Here is an 18,600-nt window from a genome sequence, read left to right on the forward strand (position 1 = left end):
CCTCCTCTGAATAAGGAAGGGGTAAGCGGTAGCACTGTGGTTGGTTAGTAATGTTTGCCTGAATACAGAATGGCAAAGTGGCCATGTGTGTCTTATTTTCTATACCTGCCCTGTAGTGTGTGCTGGGAGCACTGAGGAATCTCTGAGCCTGGCCCTAGCCCCTGCAAAGTGTTAGGTGAAAAGGGAAAATAGTCCAATCGGTGCCATAGGTGGACACTGAGATGTTGCCAGGAATAAGACTGACCCTGGGTGGGAATTACAGGCCTATCATCCTGGATCCGGCTGACCCGACAGGCAACCTGGGCCACAGTGCCCGCTGGGACCTGCTGGCCAAGGAAGCTGCAGCCTGCATGTCTGCCCTGTGCTGCGTGGGACGGAACGGCATCCCCATCCAGCCATGGCCAGTGAAGGTGAGAGATCTGTGGTGTCAAAGGAAGTACCCTTTGCAGGTGAGGGGGGAGCATGGCCAGGGGAGGGACATGACTCCTCCTAAATGGGCAGGACCCAGTGATGGCCCCAGGTGTGCCCCTGTGCTTCCATTTTGCCATCTGGCTATGTGGTCTCAGCTTCTGCAGAAAGGATGGGGTTACCAACATCTCCTATAATACTTCCCTAGGCTGCTGTGTGAAGTCAAGAGAATCAGTGGTCCTACTGGATGAAGAGAAGATGGACACCAGCCCTCAGCATAAGGAAATTCAGGGTCCCCTGCCAGACGAGAGAGATTGTGTGTATGTGTGTGTGTGTGTGTGTGTGTGTACCCATGTATGCATGTGTGTGTTTTAGTGAATCTGCTCTCCCAGCTCACACACTCCCCTGCTTCCCATGACTTGCACACTAGGATCCAGACTCCATGGTTTGACACCAGCCTGCATTTGCAGCTTCTCTATCACTGCCTTGACTCTATCCTGCTTCCCACGACCACTGCTGCTTCCCAGCCAGCTGAGAATGCCCCCTCCTCCCTGACTCCTCTCTGCCCATGCAAATTAGCTCACATCCTTCCTCCTGCTACAATCCAACCCTTCCTCCCACTGGCCCCTCCTTCTTCCCAAATCTAAATACTTTATATAGGGATGGCGGAGAGTTTCCATCTCATTTGTCTGCCACAGCCATTTGGTACTGGCTACCTGGAGCCTTATCTTCTGATGGGTTTTAAAGAATGGCCAATTAGCTGAGAAGAATTATCTAATCAATTAGTGATGTCTGCCATGGATGCAGTAGAGGAAAGTGGTGGTACAAGTGCCGTGATTGATTAGCAATGTCTGCACTGGATGCAGAAAAGAGAAGGTGCTCATAGGTTTACAGTGTATGTCTGGGCTCTTGAGGAGCCCTCTGAGCTCAGTTGCTAGCAGGAGAGTATGCCCATATTGGCTTACTTTGTCTGCCACAGACGCAGACAGAGGGAATTGGGACATGCATGCTATTGGGACCTTCTTATTGGACAACTAATTGGATGCCTCTTCATGGGAGGCCTCCTTTTCTTCACCTGTTATGCTGCACTCCTCCCTAGTTTATACATCTTGATGCTGTGGCTCAGTTTGCCTTCTTGAATTTTTATTGCGTTCCTGTTTTCTCTCCTAACATGCTGAGATTCTGCATCCCTGGAGCCTAAACCTGAGCCAGTGGCCAAACAGCCATGCTCAGCCTTTTTCTCTCTGCCCTCCAGAGCAAGGCCCACCAGGTCCATCCAGGAGGCTCTCCTCACCTCAAGTCCAACAACAGTGTCCACACTAGTCAAGGTTCAGCCCAGAAAACAGAAAACACTCCAGGAATCTTAGGCAGAAAGGATTTTATCTAAATCACTGGAAAGGCTGGCGGAGCAGAAGGCAGAGGTCACCACTGGACTATTGGTTTCAAGATTAGACCACTGTAGCCGAATCAGAGGTCAGAAAGACGCCACTGCTGCTGCTGCTAATGCCACCACTGCCCCTGCCATCACTGCCTCACATGCACAAAACTGGAGTCGAAACCTAGGTTAGATTCCTGCAACCACAAACATCCATCAGGGATGGCCAGCTGCCAGAGCTGCGGGAAGACAGATCCCACTGCCCTTTCTTAGCAGAATCTAAATTACAGCCAGAACTCTGGCTGCAGAGGAGTCTGAGACATGTATGATTGAATGGGTTCCAAGTGCCAAGGGGCGGAGTCCCCAGCAGATGCATCCTGGCCGTCTGTTGGGTGGATGAGGGAGTGGGTCTATCTCAGAGGAAGGAACAGGAAACAAAGAAAGGAAGCCACTGAACATCCCTTCTCTGCCCCACGGGAGTGTCTTAGACAGCCTGACTCTCAACAAACCACTGTTAAAACTTACCTGCTAAGAATGCTAGATTGAATGGGATGGAAAGAGCCTTCCCTCGTTATTGTCATTCTTGGAGAGAGGAGAGCGACCAAGGGCAGCTCCTCTGATTCACCTAGAGCCTGTTCTCTGCCCTGCTTGGCTCAGCCTACAGAGATTAGAGTCGGTGAAGGGACAGAGGACAGGGCTTCTAATACCTGTGCCATAGTGACGGCCTCTATCCCTGTCCACCGTCTTGGTGCTGAACCAATGCTAAGGGCACCTTCTTAGACTCACCTCATCGATACTGCCTAGTAATCCAAGGCTAGAACTCTCAGGACCCCAACCTCCACCTCTTGGATTGGCCCTGGCTGCTGCCACACACACATCCAAGAGCTCAGGGTCAGCTCTAGTGGGCAGCAGCGACCTGCTCTGCCAAGGTGTCCAGCAGCAGAGTGGCCCTGGCCTGGGCGTTGCAAGCCAGTGATGCTCCTGAGTAGACCAGGTGGCGGGTCGCAGTTGGGTGCCTTCCATTCTCACCACACAGACTCTGGGCCTCCCCGTAAAATGGCTCCAGACCTAGGGTAATTATGAGATGGTGGGAACCAGGGCAGCTCAGGTGCATGAAACAAGGAGTGGTTGTCATCTGGGCAGGGCAGAGAGGAGGCCTTGCTGATCTGAAAAGGGGTGTATTTCATTCCAGGCTCTCAGTCTTTGGCAATGGCCACCCTGGTGTTGGCATATTGGCCCCACTGGAACTTTTGGGGGCTTCCCGGTCTAGCCACACCCTTGGGTAGAAAGACTTGACTGCATAAAGATGTCAGTTCTCGCTGAGTTGATTGATAGACTTGTCACCCTAAAAACACCCACATATGCTTTTCTATGGAACCAGATAAGTTGACACTAAAGTTCTTATGGAAAAATACACACACAATAGCTAGGAAAACACAGGAAAAGAAGAGTGCTGAGCAGGGCCTAGTCTTAGCCAATATTAAAACACACTATGAAGCCTCTGATATTTAAACAGCATAGCGCTGGTATGTAAATAAACAGACCAGTGCATTGGGTGACTCTCTCCAAGACTCTGGGGAAAAAAGTAATAAAAAGCTAAATGCAATCAATCAGCAATTGAAAGCTAAGTGAGAGAGCCAGACGGCCTCCTTGGTGGTGAAAGAGGCTTGCATTTCTTGCAGCCAGAAGGCAGAGAAAGTGAAGATCAAGTCCAGAACCGAATCCTAAGAAATACAGGACTCCAAAGAAATTGGTGTGTGCGTGTGTGTGTTTAATTTTTAAAAAGTTTTTATTGAGATATAAGTCAATACCATAAAGCTCTCACCCTTTTAAAGTGTACAATTCAGTGGTGTGAGTATATTCATAAGATTTATACTTGGTGTCTATTCATAAAACTTATATGCAGCATATTCGTAACTAGAGCCATATCACAGATGCATTCATCATAGTAATTCCAGACATTTTCATCACCCTAAAAGGAAACCCTGAAACCCATTAGCAGTCATTCCCCATTCCTCCAACCCATTCTCTCCCTAATCCCTAGAAACCGCCAATCTGCTGTGTATTTCATCTATTGCAAATATTTCATATAAATGGCATGATACAATATCTGGTCTTTTGTGTCTGGCTTCTTTAACTTAACATGTTTTCAAGATTCATTCATGTTATAGTATATGTTGGTGTTTCATTCCTTTTTATTACCGAATGACGTTTCCACTGCATAAATGGACTACATTTTGTTTAGCCGTCTTCCATTGATAGGTATTTGGATACTCTCCACTTTTTTGTTATTTTGCTGCATTTTTTGCTATTATGACTAATAGCTGCTATGGACACTCTTGTATGAGATTTTGTGCGGACATATGTTTTCATTTTTCTTGGGTATAAAAGGCGGTCCACAATTGATGACCCCATCATAAGCCAAGGAGCATCTGTGTGCTGTATTAATCAGAGTTCTCCAGAGAAACCGCGCCATTAGAATAGAGAGAGATATATAGAAAGAGATTTATCATGAAGGTTTGACTTGTGTGATTATGGAGTCTGAAAAGTTCTGTGATCCACCATCTGCAAGCTGGAGACTCAGGAAGGCCAGTGGTTGTAGTTTCAGACCAATTCAGAAGGCTGAGAACCAGGAGATTGCTGGAATAAGTCCCAATCCAAGTCTGAAAGCCTAAGAACCAGGAGCATCAATAATATCCGAGGACAGGAGAAGACAGATGCCTCAGCTCATGCAGGGAGAAAAAAATTGCTGTTCCTCTTTTTGTTCTATTCAGGCCTCCAGTGGATTGGAAAATGCGCACTCACCCTGGTGAGGGCTGTCTTCTCTGCTCAGTCTACAGATTCAAATAGTAATCTCTTCCAGGAACATGGTCACAGACACATCCAGAAATAACATTTTACCAGCCATCTGGGCATCCCTTAACCCCGTCCAGTAGACACATACAATTAACCCTCATGTATACCTAGGAGTGGAATTTCTGGATCACGTGATAACGCTTACGTTTAGCCATTTGAGAACTGCCAGACTGTTTTCCACAGTGGCTGCACCATTTATACACACCCACCCCTGGCAGTGAATGGAAGTTCCAGTTTCTCTGTATCCTTGCCAACACTCATTGATTATGTTGACTATAGCCATCCTAGTGGGTAGATGAGAAAGTGATGATATGCTGTCAAAATAATCAGGTCTGCTCAATGTGATCAGGACCCTACATGGTAAAAAAGAATAGGGCCTTGTCACATAGAATGGGGACATTCAGGTTAATGCCACTGAGAATCCTTTTTTTTTTTTTTTTTTTTTTTTTGAGACAGTGTCTTGCTCTGTTACCCAGGCTGGAGTGCAGTGGCACAATCTCGGCTCACTGCACCCTCCACTTCCCAGGTTCAAGTGGTTCTCCTGCCTCAGCCTCCCGAGTAGCTGGGACTACAGACACATGCCACCACGCCTAATTTTTGTATTATTAGTAGAGACAGGGTTTCACCATGTTGACCAGGCTGGTCTTGAACTCCTGACCTCAAGTGATCTGCCCACCTCAGCCTCCCATAGTGCCGGGATTACAGGCAAGAGCCACCACCCCAGTCCCACTGAGAATCTTGAATCCCCAGATTCCTCTGACTCCTAAGAGCTGTAGAAGTGACCCATCCATCCCTCCCTGTTAAGAGCTAACCCTCCTCCCTTGCTTGGAAACCCTACAGAGGCATCTCATCCACAAGATGTTTGTCCCTATGCCCACCTCCTCTCCTGTCCACAAGGGTTGTGACTAGGCTTAAATTCCAGCATAAACCAGCCAGGGATGTGATGGGCCTCACAGGGGAGGAAAGGGCCTGTATCTCAAAGTAGCTGGAGGGCCAAGCCAGCATGACCAGCAGAAGTCGGGTGAGTATGTGCAGGAGTGGACCTTGAGGGTACTCGATCAAGGGGCTGTAGTGTGAGGCCAGATAAGAAAGGGTTTATTGATTCGGAAGTCTTTCGGAAGTTCAGGGCTGCACACCCTGGCAAGGACTCCAGGAGAAGGTGTAAACTTGCTGCTAGGAGGGCTCCTAGAAGAGGAGAAAAAGTAGGAGGTCATGCTGAGTGAGATCCAAATGCCAGAATTGCAGGGGAGATGGTGGCAGATGGGATGAAAGGTCAGGGAAGTGAAAGTGCTTGGGAAGGCTGCATAAGACCCAGGGAACCAAGATTCCCCTTTACCAAGGCCACAAGGAGTGGACCAAGAAGAGGACACCAGCCAGCATCACAGAGAATCTCAGAGAGCCTCTTCTGCAAGAGATGCCATCACAGGATGGTGGGTGAGGACCCTTGGGAGCTAGGCTCACTGATAGCAAAGGGGATGGTGGAACCCTGGAGTAACAGAGGCCAGGAGATAGCACCCGTTAGGGGACACAGTCCTCACCATGAGTGGTAGGGCCCAGGATTGGCCAGGAGGGCCTGGCCTACAGAACATGGAGATGACCCTTAAATCTTGGTGTCCATAGGGACAGACTAGATGGGCCACAAGCAGGGAATTACTCAACTTACACCATTAAAATACCTCAAGAATGAACACCGAGGAAACTTCCCCCAGTAAAAACATCACCATTGGCCAGGCGCGGTGGCTCACGCCTGTAATCCCAGCACTTTGGGAGGCCAAGGTGGGTGGATCACAAGGTCAGGAGATCGAGACCATCCTGGTTAACACGGTGAAACCCTGTCTCTACTAAAAAAAAAATACAAAAAATTAGCCAGGCGTGGTGGCAGGCGCCTGTAGTCCCAGCTACTCGGGAGGCTGAGGCAGGAGAATGGCGTGAACCCGGGAGGCAGAGCTTGCAGTGAGCCGAGATTGCGCCACTGCACTCCAGCCTGGGCGACAGAGCTAGACTCTGTCTCAAAAAAAAAAAAAAATCCCCATTGTTTTCCTAGTGGGCTTCCCAGGAAACATGTCTGTCACATACTTCAGCTAAATGTCATGTGTGAGCCTAGATGTTGGCAGGGGGGATGCTATAAAGAAGAGTATTGGAATAATTGGTAAAATTTTCAGTATAAGAATATATTTATGGCTGGATGCAGTGGCTTATGCCTGTAATCCTACCACTTTGGGAGGCTGAGACAGGCAGATCACTTGAGCCCAGGAGTTCAAGATCAGCCTGGGCAACATGGTGAGACCCTACCTGTACAAAAAATACAAAAATTGGCCAGACATGGTGGTATGTGCCTGTAGTCCCAGCCACTCAGGAGGCTGAGGCAAGAGGATCACTTAAGCCTGAGAGGTTGAGGCTACAGTGAGCTGAGATTGTGCCACTGCACTTCAACCTGGGTGACAGTGAGACTCTGTCTCAAAATATATATTTATGCAATATTTATATAATAAATATATACTTATTATATATGTTATATAAATTATATATTATATAAATTATATAAAATTATGTTTATTATATATAAGAGATGATGGCATTGCATCAATGCTAAAATTCTGAATTGGACCATTGTTCTGTACTTCTGTAACACAATGTTCTTGTACTTAAGAGATACAGGTTGAAGCATTTAGGAGTAAAGGGACATAAATCATGCAACATGGACAGAAATCGTTCAGGAATAAAAATACTCATGAAGGGCTGGGCATGGTGGCTCATGCCTGTAATCCCAGCACTTTGGGTTGCTGAATTGGGAAGATCGCTTGAGGCCAGGAGTTCAAGCCCAGCCTGGACAACATGGTGACATGTTGGTAGAAATCCCCGTTTCTACCAAAAAATTTAAAAAATTTAGCCAGGCATGGTGGTGCATGCCTATAGTCCCAGCTACTCAGGAGGCTGAAGTAGGAAGATTGCTTGAGCTTGGGAGGGTAAGGCTGCAGTGAGCTATAATCACGCCACTGCACTCCAGCCTGGGCGACAGAGCAAGACTCTGTCTCAAAAACAAAACAAAACAAAAGCCTCCTAAAATGTATAAATAGCAAGAAAATGAGGGGCAAATGTGGTAAAAATATGATGGGTAAAAAGTCTAAGGAAGTTCTTTGTGTGCATCTTGTAAATTTTCTCAGCGTTTCAAATTACTTCAAAATAAAGTGTTTTTTAAAGTAACAAATAAAGCACAGGCTTTGGGGTCAGGCAGTGTGTTAGTGTTAGAACCTAGCCTGACAACTTGCTGAGCAGATGTTTCCACCTCTCTGAGCCTCCATGTTCTCATTTGAGAAAGGAGCTTTAAGACTACGCCTGCCCAGCCTGCCTACCTCTCGGTGTTGCAGTAGAAGTTGGATAAGGGCAGGGAAGGCCCTTAATGAGCATGAGCATTAATTGAGGTTTTCCAGAACCAACAGGGTATGTATCTTTATTTTGAGATATTTATTTTAAGGAATTGGCTCATGTGAATGTGGAGGCTGGCAAATCCAAAATCGGCAGGGTAGACTGGCAGGTGGGAGACCCAGGAAGGAGTTCCTGCTGCAAGTGGAGGCCAAGGCAGCCTGCAGCAGAATTCCCTCTTCCTTGAGCGAGCTCAGTCTTTATTCTATTGAGGCCTTCAACTGATGGAATGAGGCCCACCACCTTACAGATGATAATCCGCTTTACTCAGAAAAAAAGTCTACCAATGTAAATGCTAACCTCATCTTAAAAAACACCTTCACAATAAGATCTAGGATAATGTTTGACCAAATATCTGGGTACCTGGGTTCAGCCAACTTGACACATAAAATTAACCATCCCAGCATGGAAGAGCCCCGGTCCCCCACCTGACATCTTGATGTTTGCCTTCTCTGTGAATTATTCTTTCTGGGCCAAGGCAGCTGTCTGGGAGTTCTCTGCGAGTTTTGTTTTCAAAGCTCTGGGCACAGGAGTTGCATGTCTCTCTCCTTTCTGGCTCACGCACTTGGGGCGTGTTTTCTTGCCCTTGAGGGGCTGGGCAAGTGCCTCATATGGTCCCACGGCTGTCCACAAGTGTGCTGAGAAACTGGACACACAGAGGCTCCCACCCGCTGACCACTCCGGGGCCTGTGTTTACACAGAAGCAGACCAAAACCTGAGTCCAGTTAGGTCCCTGCTTTGCTGTGTCCCTGAGCAAGTCAGTTTCCTCTCTGAGTCTCTTTCTCCTCTGCTCCTCTCCCTGAATCTGAGTTCCCCGGTCACTGAGAACAGGGCGAAAGGGACAGAGCCTCAAAAGATGACCTGTGCCCCCTGCTTCTAAGCACTTTGCAGGTATTATTTAATCATCAAGCTAATCCTATGAAAGAGCTGCCACTTTCCCCAGCTTACAGATGGGGAAATTGAGGCGCAAAGAGGGCAGGTGATGTTCCCAAGAACAGATGTCTAGCAGGTATGAAGCCCTCATAATGGGGTTCTAGAGGCTGTTTGGTTAACCTCAAGTTTTGGGGAGCCCCTGAAGGGCTGTTCACCATGCTGCAGGGCACAGGGAAAGCGTCTGAGCTTGAGTCAGTTTTGGTTTCCCTGCTGGGGTGCAGGAGTCGGTAAACCTTGCTGCAAGGGGAAGGCGAAAGCCTCTGAGCTTAAGTTAGTTTTGGTTTCCCTGCTCCGGACGCAGGAGTTGGTAAACTCGCTGCAGGGGGCAGGGCAGGGCCTCTGAGCTTAAGTTAGTTTTCGTTTCCCTGCCCCGGATGCAGGAGGTGGTAGCTCACTGCAGGGGCAGGGCAGAGCCTCTGAGCTTAAGTTAGTTTTCGTTTCCCTGCCCCGGATGCAGGAGTTGGTAGCTCGCTGCAGCGGGTGGAGAGAGGCCTCTAGACTTCAGTTTCTGTTTCCTGTCTCTGGGCAGCAGCGAGAATTCCTCTGCCTCCCATTCTGCCATTCATTGTCTTGCCGGCAGCCAGCTGAGAGCAATGGGAAATGGGGGGTCCCAGCTGTCCTCGGTGCCTGCTCAGAAGCTGGGTGGGTTTATCCAGGAATACCTGAAGCCCTACGAAGAGTGTCAGACACTGATCGACGACATGGTGAACACCATCTGTGATGTCCTGCAGGCACCCAACCAGTTCCCCCTGGTGCAAGGAGTGGCCATTGTGAGTCCAGGGCTGAGGTTGGGGCTATGGGGGGCAGGAAATTCCACAGCGGCAGCAAGGCCGAGCTACTGGGTGCTGGGCGCCTATTATGTGTGAAGCCCACACTTGGGTGGGATGTGGTGTAGGAGTTTCAGGCTCTGGAGCAGGCTCTTGCTCCAGAGCTGTGTGACACTGGGCAGGCTACCTAACCTCTCTGTGCCTCAGTCTCTGAATCTGTAAAATGGGGAGAGGCATAGTACCCACTTCAGAGTATCATAAGGCTTGAGCGCATCACATTCTTAGCAAAAGACTGGCACATAGTGCTCAGTGAACTCACCGTGATTACTCACTGCCATTTTCTTCTGTCCTTTCCACAGTACAGAGGAGTAAACTTATGGAGGCTAGAGAACTTTGATCAGACTATCCAGGTTGCCTTCTGGTTTCTTCGCAGCAAGGAGTGGCTTTCATCAGTTAGAAATATTTAGTTTTGTGGACACAAATCTCAGGACTGAGGCTGAAAATTCTGGACCTCTGGGGAGGAAGGGGGATTGGGGAGGTGCCAGGACCCTAGAATTGGGGGTGTGGGGGTCCTCATGGCCCAATACTACCCTCTTACCTTTCTGCGCTGCTGACGTCCCTTCTCTGCTGGTGCCACGCTTTTTGGTCTCTACCCCTTGCACACACCAGCTAGTGCCGCAATAAAGAAATCTAGACATGTGGTGTCCCCAGCCCTGGCTCAGGAAGCTAAGGCAAGTTTGGTTAACAGCTGTTGTCAGAACTGGGATTTTAAGCCTGGGTAACTGACTTGAGGGCATGCATGTTTAACCACTACACTATCCTGCCTCTCAATAGTGTTAACATTTTTCCTCACTGAAGTAAAACAGAAAAACTGCCCAGATCAAAGTGTCCAGCTTGATAGGTAGCCACAAACAATGTAACTGTGTAGCCCCCACCCAGATCCAGAAACAAAACATTCTCAGCGCCCCAGAACCCTGGGCCCCCAATCCAATCAATACCTCCAAACCCAAGTAGGCAATCTCCTGACTTCTAATAGCATAGACACCTTTTACCTGTTTTTAAACTTTTTACGAATATAGGGTGACCAACTATCGCAGTTTGTCCAGGATTGGGGTGTTTCCTGGGATGTGGGACTTTTGGTGCCAAAACTGGGAATGTAAACCAGGATGCATGGGTGACCCTATATAAATGGCGTCATGGGCTCTGTGTGCTTTAGTGCATGGTTTCTCTGACCGAAGATGTTTATGAAATTTATGTTGTGGAGTGCAGTTGTTTATCTTTTCACTGTTGTGTCAATTCCATTGTGTGAATATACCACATTTGTCCATTCTACTGCTTTTTAGTTTTACATAATTGTACATATTTATATGAGGTACACGTGATAGTTGAACATATGGATATAATGTGAAATGATCAAGTCAGGGTAGTTAGGATATCTGTCATCTCAAACATTTATCATTTCTTTGTGTTGAGGACAGTTCAGATCTTCTCTTCTAGCTATTTTGAAATATATAATAAATTATTGTTAACTATAGTCACCCCATTGTGCTATCAAACACTAGAATTTATTCCTTCTATCTAACTGTATGTTTGTATCCATTAACCAACTTCTCTTCATTTCCTTCTCCACTCCCCAGCCTCTGGTAACTATGATCCTACTCTCTACCTCCATGAGATCAACTTTTTTTTAACTTCCACATAAGCACATGCAATAATTGTCTTTCTATGCCTGACTTATTTCATTTAACATAATGACCTATAGTTCCATCCACATTGCTGCAAATGACAGAATTCCATTCTTTTTGTGTCTGAATAGTATTCTATCGTGTATATATATCACATTGTCTTTATCCATTCATCCGCTGATGGATATGTTGGTTGATTACATATCTTGGCTTTTGTGAATAGTACTGCAATAAACATAGGGGTACAGTTATCCCTTTTTTGGATAAATACCTAGTAGTGGGATTGCTGGATCGAATGGTAATGCCATTTTTAGTTTTTGAGAAACCTCCATACTGTTTTCCATAATGACTGTCCTAATTTAAATTCCCACCAACAGTGTGTAAGATTCCCTTTACTCCAAATTCTTGCTAGCATTTGTTATTTTTTGTCTTTTTGATAATAGCTATTCTAACTGGGGTGATATGATATCTCATTGTGGTTTTGATTTGCATTTCCCTAATGATAAGTGATGTCAAGCATTTTTTCACATACCCATTGACCATTTTGTATGTCTTCTTTTGAGAAATGTCTATTTAGTTCCTTTGCCTGCTTTTTAAATGGGATGGGTTGTTTTCTTTGCTGTTGAGTTGTTCAAGTTCCTTGTATATTCTGGATATTAAACCCTTTTTTGGAAAAATAGTTTCCAAATATTTTCTGCCATTCTACAGTTTGTCTTTTCAGTCTTGATTGTTCCCTTTGCCATGCAGAAGCTTTTCCATTTAATATAGTCCCAATTGTCTATTTTTGGTTTTGTTGCCTGTGCTTTTGAAGTCTTAGCCACAAAATCTTTGCATAGACCAATATCCTGAAGCATTACTCTTCTGCTTTATTCTATTAGTTTTATTGTTTCCGGCCTTACATTTAACTCTTTAATCCATTTTTTAGTTAATTTTTTATAAGATGAGAGATGGGGGCCTCATTTCATTCGTCTGCATATGGATATCCAGTTTTCCCAACACCATGTATTGAAGAGAGTATCCTTTCCTCAATGGTGCTTTCTCAATCAGTTGACCGTAAATATGTGGATTTGTTTCTGCGTTCTCTATTCTGTTTCTTTTGGTCTACATGTCTGCTTTTATACCAATCTCATGCTGCTTTGGTTACTATAGCTTTGTAGTATATTTTGAAGTCATGTAGTGTGATGCCTCTAGCTTTGTTCTTTTTCCTCAGTATTCTTTCAGCTATTTGAGATCTTTTGTGTTTCCATACAAATTTTAGGATGGTTTTTTCTATTTCTGTGGTATTTATAAGGATTGCATTGATTCTGTAGATTGCTTTGGATAGTATGGCTATTTTAACAATATTAATTCTTCCAATCGATGAGCATGGGATGTCTTTCCATTTGCTTGTGTCATCTTCAGTTTCTTTTATCAGTATTTTGTAGTTTTCATTGTAGAGATCTTTCACCTCCTTGGTTAAATGTATTCCTAGCTATTTTTTGTTAAATACTATAAATAAGATGCTTTCTTGATTTCTTTTTAAGCTAGTTCATTATTGATGTGTAGAATATGTTGATATTTTGGTATGTTGGTATGGTGTGTTGATTTTGGTATTCTGATTTTGTATCCTGCAACTTAACCAAATTTATCAGTTCTAAGAGGTTTTCTTGGTGGAGTCTTTAGGTTTTACTGTATAGAAGATCATGTGGTATGCAAAGAGGGGCAATTTGACTTTTTCTTTTCCTATTTGGATGCCTTTTATTTCTTTATCTTGTGTGATTGCTTTGGCTAGGACTTCCAGGATAGAGGTGAAAGCCTTTCTCAATTCAGTACGATGTTAACTGTGGGTTTGTCATATATGGACTTTATTATGTTGCGGTATGTTCCTTACATGCCTAATTTGTTGAGGGTGTTTAGCATAAAGGGATGTTGAATTTTACCAAATGTTCTTCTACATCTACTGGGATAATTATATGATTTTTCCTTCATTCTGTTGATGTGATGTGCAAATGTTCAACATTTGTTGACTTGCTCATGTTGAACCATCCTTGCATCCCTGGGATAAATCCCACTTGATCATGTGTTATCTTTTTGATGTGTTACTGGATTTGGTTTGCTAGTATTTTGTTGAAGGTTTTTGTGTCTATGTTCATCAGGGATATTGGCCTGTAGTTTTCTTTTTTGTTGTGTCTTTGGTCTGGTTTTGGTATCAGGGTAATGCTGACTTCATAGAAGGAGTTAGGAATAATTCCCCGATTTTTTTGGAATAGTTTGAGAAGAATTGGTATTAATTTTTCTTTATAAGTTTGGTAGAATTCAGCAGTAAAGCCATCTGGTCCTGGGCTATTCTTTGTTGAGGAACTTTTTATTACTGATTCAATCTCCTCACTCTATTGGTCTGTTCAGGTTTTCTGTTTCTTCCTGGATCAATCTTAGTAGGTTGTATGTGTTCAGGAATTTATCCATTTCCTCTAGGCTTTCCAATTTATTCACAATAGTTGTTCATGATAGTCTCTAATGATCCCTTGTATTTCTGTGGTATCAATCGTAATGTCTCCTTTTTTTATCCCTGATTTTATTTACTTGGGTCTTCTCTCTTTTTTTAGTGTACTTAGTCTAAGTAGTGGTTCATCCATTTTGTTTATGCTTTTAAGAAACCGACTTTTCATTTTGTTAATTTTTAGCCTCTATTATGTTTAGTTCTATTCTGATTTTTATTATTTCTTTCCTTCTGCTAATTTTAGGTTTGGTTTATTCTTGCTTTTTTTGTTTGTTTTTGAGATTGATTTTTGCTTTTGTTGCCCAGGCTGGAGTGCAATGATGCGACCTCCGCTCACTGCAACCTCTGCCCCTGGGTTCAAGTGATCTCCTGCCTCAACCTCCTGAGTAGTTGGGATTACAGGCATGCACCACCACACCCAGCTAATTTTGTATTTTTAGTAGAGACGGGGTTTCACTATGTTGGTCAGGCTGGTCTCGAACTCCTGACCTCAGGTGATCCACCTGCCTCAGCTTCCCAAAGTGCTGGAATTTCAGATGTGAGCCATATGCCCAGCCTTTCTTGCTTTTCTAATTCCTTGAGATGAACTGTTAGGTTGTTTATTTGAAATTGTTCTACTTTTTTGATGTAAGCATGTATTGCTTCCAACTTTGCTGTATCCCTTAGGTTTTGGTATGTTGTGTTTCCATTTTCATTTGTTTCCAGAAATTTTTTGGTTTCCTTTTAAATTTCTTAATCAGCCCAATGGTTGTCCAGGAGCATGTTGTTTAATTTTCATGTATTTGTACAATTTCCAAAGTTCCTCTTGTTCCACTGTGATCTATATCCATTGTGGTAAGTATCCATTAAGATACTTGACAGTATTTCAATTTTTAAAAATTTGTTGAGCCTTGTTTTATGGCCTACCATAGGGTCTATCCTGGAGAACATTCCCTGTGCTGATAAGAATGTGTATTCTGTAGCTCATTAAATAATCTGTAAACATTCATTAGGTCCACTTGGACTATAATGCAGACTAAGTCCAGTATTTCTTTGTTGATTTTCTGTCTACGTGATCTGTCCACTACCAAAAGTGAGATGAAGTTCCCAGTAATTATTGTATTGAAAGCCTCTCTCTCTCTCTCTCTGTTTAGCTCTAATATTTGCTTTACATATATCAGTGCTCCACTGTTGGGCGTATATATGTCTATATACATATATACACATGCTTATATTCTCTGGCTGAATTGATCTCTTGATCATTAATTATAAAATGTCCTTCTTGGCCGGGTGCGGTAGCTCAGGCCTGTAATCCCAGCACTGTGGGAGGCCGAGACGGGCGGATCACGAGGTCAGGAGATCGAGACCATCCTGGCTAACACGGTGAAACCCCGTCTCTACTAAAAAAAAATACAAAAAACTAGCCGGGCGAGGTTGCGGGCGCCTGTAGTCCCAGCTACTCGGGAGGCTGAGGCAGGAGAATGGCGGGAACCCGGGAGGCAGAGCTTGCAGTGAGCTGAGATCCGGCCACTGCACTCCAGCCTGGGCGACAGAGCGAGACTCCGTCCCCCAAAAAAAAAAAAAAAAAAAATGACCTTCTTTGTCTCTTTTTATGTTTTTGACTTAAAGTCTACTTTGTCTGATATAAGTATAGCTACTCCTGCACACTTTTGGTTTCCATTTGCATGGAATATTTTTTCCATTCCTTCACATTCAGTCCACATGTATCTTCACAGATGCAGTGAGTTTCTTGGAGGTAGCATATAGTTGGACCTTATTTTTTATCCATTCAGCTTGTCTATATCTTTTAACTGGAGAATTTAAACTGTTGTTTAATTCAGGGTTGTAATTGATAGGTAACAACTTACTCTTGTCATTTTGTATTTGTTTTGATTGTTTTGCACATTCTTTGTTCTTTTCTTTCTCTTTATTGCCTACCTTTCCAGTTGTTGGGGGTTTTGTAATGATAACATTTGACTCCTTTCTCTTTGTCATTTGTGTATCTGCTCTACCAGTGAGTTTTATACTTTTGGGTGTTTTCACGATGGTAGACATCATCCCTTTGCTTCCAGATGTAATGCTTTCTTAAGCATTTTCTGTAGAACTAGTCTAGTGGTGATGAATTCCCTCTGTTTTTGCTTGTCCAGGAAAGGCTTTATTTCTCCTTGATTTTTGAAGGATAGCGTTGCTGGGTATAGTATTCTTGTCTCAAAGGGTTTCTTTTTTCAGCACTTTGAGTGTATCATCCTATTCTCTTCTGACCTGTAAGGTTTCTCCTCAGAAATCTGCTCTTAGTCTGAGGAGGATTCCCTTATATGTGACTTTGTACTTTTCTCTTGCTATTTTCAGAATTCTATCTTTGTCTTTGTCTTTTGACAGTTTGATTATAATATGCCTGGAGAAGACCTTTTTGGGTTGAATCTATTTGAGAATCTTTGAGCTTCCTGTATCTGGGTGTCTAAATCTCTTGTAAGACATGGAAAGTTTTCAGCTATTACTTCATTAAATAGATTTTCTATGCCTTTTCCCAACTCTTCTCCTAGATCTTTCCAAATTTAAATATTTGATTGATTTATGATTACCAATATGGCACATAGGCTTTCTTCACTCATTTTTATTTCTTTTTCTCTCCTTTTTTCTGGTTGGGTTATTTCAAAAGACCTGTCTTCAAGTTCAGAAATTCTTTCTTCTCCTTGATCTAGACTATTGTTAAAGCAGTGTGTTGTATTTTTATTTTATTCATTGATTTCTTCAGTTTCAGGAATTGTTTGGTTCTTTTTAACAATATCTATCTCTTTGTTGAGTTTCTCATTCAGAGTATGAATTATTTTCCTGATTTCTTTGTATTGTTTATCTGTGTTTTCTTGTATCTTACTGAATTTCTTTAATATCATTGTTTTGAATTTTTCTTAGTCATTGCATAGATATCATTTTTTGGGGGATCTGTACTGAAGAATTATTGTGTTCCTTTGGAGGCGCCATGTTTCCTTGCCTTTTCATGTTTCTGTGTCCTTACATTGATATCAGCACAGCTAATATAACAGTCACTTCTCCAATTGTATTTATTGGCTTTCATAGGGAAAGACATTTTCCTCTGCTGGGCATGGTGGCTCATGCCCATAATCCCAGTGACTCAGGAGGCTGAGGTGGGAAGATTGCTTCTGGCAGGAGTTTGAGGTTACAGTGAAATATGATTGTACCACTACACTCCAGCCTAGGTGACAGTGCAAGACCTTGTCTCTAAAAAATTAAATAAAAATAAAATAAGAACATGTTTTCCTGTAGATGTGTCTATAGTGTTGGTTGAGTGGAGCACTTTGGCTTTGATTCTGTGTGGATACAGTTAGTGAAGCCTCCAAATGATTTCATTAGCATCAATGTTGTCTGTGAGTTCCTCAGTGTCTGACACTGTAGTTGTTAATGGAGTCTGTGGAAAGGCTGTGCTGGGAACAGGGACATCAGGCAGGCTGGTCTTCGAGCACCAGTGGTGACAACAGTGTGCCAGGCATGCTGGTCCTCAGACCCCCAGGCAGTGTATGTGGGTGCCAGTGCTGGTGTGTCCAGGTGGGCAGGGTTTCAGACTTCAAGGTAACATGTTCAGGTGCCAGTGGTAGCAGCAGTGGACTGAATAGGCAGGTCCTTGGGCCCCGAGGTGGCCTGTGTGGAAGTGGCAGCAGCAGGCCAACCTTCAGGCCCTCAAGTGGTGTACACAGGCATCATTGATGGCAAGCTGGGTGGGGCTGGTCCCCAGGCCCTTGGGAGACACATGTGGTCACTGGTGGCAGGCAGAGTGGGCCCATCCTTAGACCTCTGGATGGTGTGTGCCTGTGCTGCTGGTGGTAAACAGGATGGGTCAATCTCCTGGCCCCTGGGCAGCACATGTGGATGCTGGTGGCAGGTGGGGCAAGCCTGTCCTCAGGTTCCCGGATGGTGCGTGCAGGTGCTGGCAGCAGGTGGGACAGTTTGACCCGCATACTCCCAGATGCGCACAGGCACCAGCAACAATGGTGGGTGGGGCAATCCTATCCTCAGGCCCTGGGACAGTAAGCACAGGTGCAAGTGGTGGCAGGTGGGGCAGTTCAATCCGTTTCTTTTGTCAATAGCCATTTGAGTCACCACCAACTTGGGGCTAGTATGAAAAGTGTTACTATGAGCATCCCAGTCAGGTCTTTGTGGGGCAAATGGATGCCTGCCACTCAATTTTAAGACCATTTTTGGCTTTTACTTGAGTCGAGAAATACCACTGCTTGCTAGAGATCCCTGTGACCCCAGAATCTAGAGTCTCACATCTGCTTCTTTGTCACTGGCAGGGTGGCTCCTATGGACGGAAAACAGTCTTAAGAGGCAACTCCGATGGTACTCTTGTCCTCTTCTTCAGTAACTTAAAACAATTCCAGGATCAGAAGAAAAGCCAACATGACATCCTCGATAAAACTGGGCATAAGCTGGAGTTCTGTCTGTACACGAAGTGGATGAAAGACAGTTTCGAGATTCAGAAGTCCCATGATGGGTTCACCATCCAGTTGTTCACAAAAAATCAGAGAGTCTCTTTTGAGGTGCTGGCTGCCTTCAATGCTCTGAGTAAGTATTCCTGGGTGTTGGGGGATAAAAGCCAAAGAAGGGGGTGCCAGATAGCCCCATGCAACCTCTAGGCCATGGGTGACATAGATACCACTGCTGCTTTCAAAAAATGGG

The 18,600-nt window shown here is 44.5% G+C and overlaps 3 protein-coding genes across 8 annotated transcripts in view; all 3 read left to right on the forward strand.

The window, feature by feature from the left end:
- Positions 1–3,890, forward strand: part of OAS3 (2'-5'-oligoadenylate synthetase 3) — a 28,825-nt gene extending 24,935 nt beyond the window's left edge. For 4 of the 6 annotated variants that reach the window (XR_013401466.1, XM_015152868.3, XM_077955241.1 and 1 more), the window contains exons 15-16: positions 263–410; positions 617–3,890. Coding sequence is in view for 3 of the 6 variants with exons in the window: in XM_015152868.3 (XP_015008354.2) it covers positions 263–410; positions 617–628 (160 nt within the window). In the remaining 3 variants the exon portion in view is untranslated. The remainder of the gene's footprint in view (positions 1–262; positions 411–616) is intronic. The other 2 variants (XR_013401465.1, XR_013401467.1) reach the window with 1 other exon arrangement.
- Positions 1–18,600, forward strand: part of CFAP73 (cilia and flagella associated protein 73) — a 200,466-nt gene that overhangs the window by 14,005 nt on the left and 167,861 nt on the right. The window lies entirely within an intron of this gene.
- OAS2 (2'-5'-oligoadenylate synthetase 2) overlaps positions 9,289–18,600 on the forward strand; it is a 33,392-nt gene continuing 24,080 nt past the window's right edge. Inside the window, exons 1-2 of the mRNA XM_077955291.1 lie at positions 9,289–9,765; positions 18,216–18,486. Of these exons, the coding sequence (XP_077811417.1) occupies positions 9,589–9,765; positions 18,216–18,486 (448 nt within the window). The 5' untranslated portion in view covers positions 9,289–9,588. The remainder of the gene's footprint in view (positions 9,766–18,215; positions 18,487–18,600) is intronic.

Source organism: Macaca mulatta, chromosome 11 (genome assembly GCF_049350105.2).
Source record: "Macaca mulatta isolate MMU2019108-1 chromosome 11, T2T-MMU8v2.0, whole genome shotgun sequence".
In the NCBI taxonomy this organism is placed as follows: domain Eukaryota; kingdom Metazoa; phylum Chordata; class Mammalia; order Primates; family Cercopithecidae; genus Macaca; species Macaca mulatta.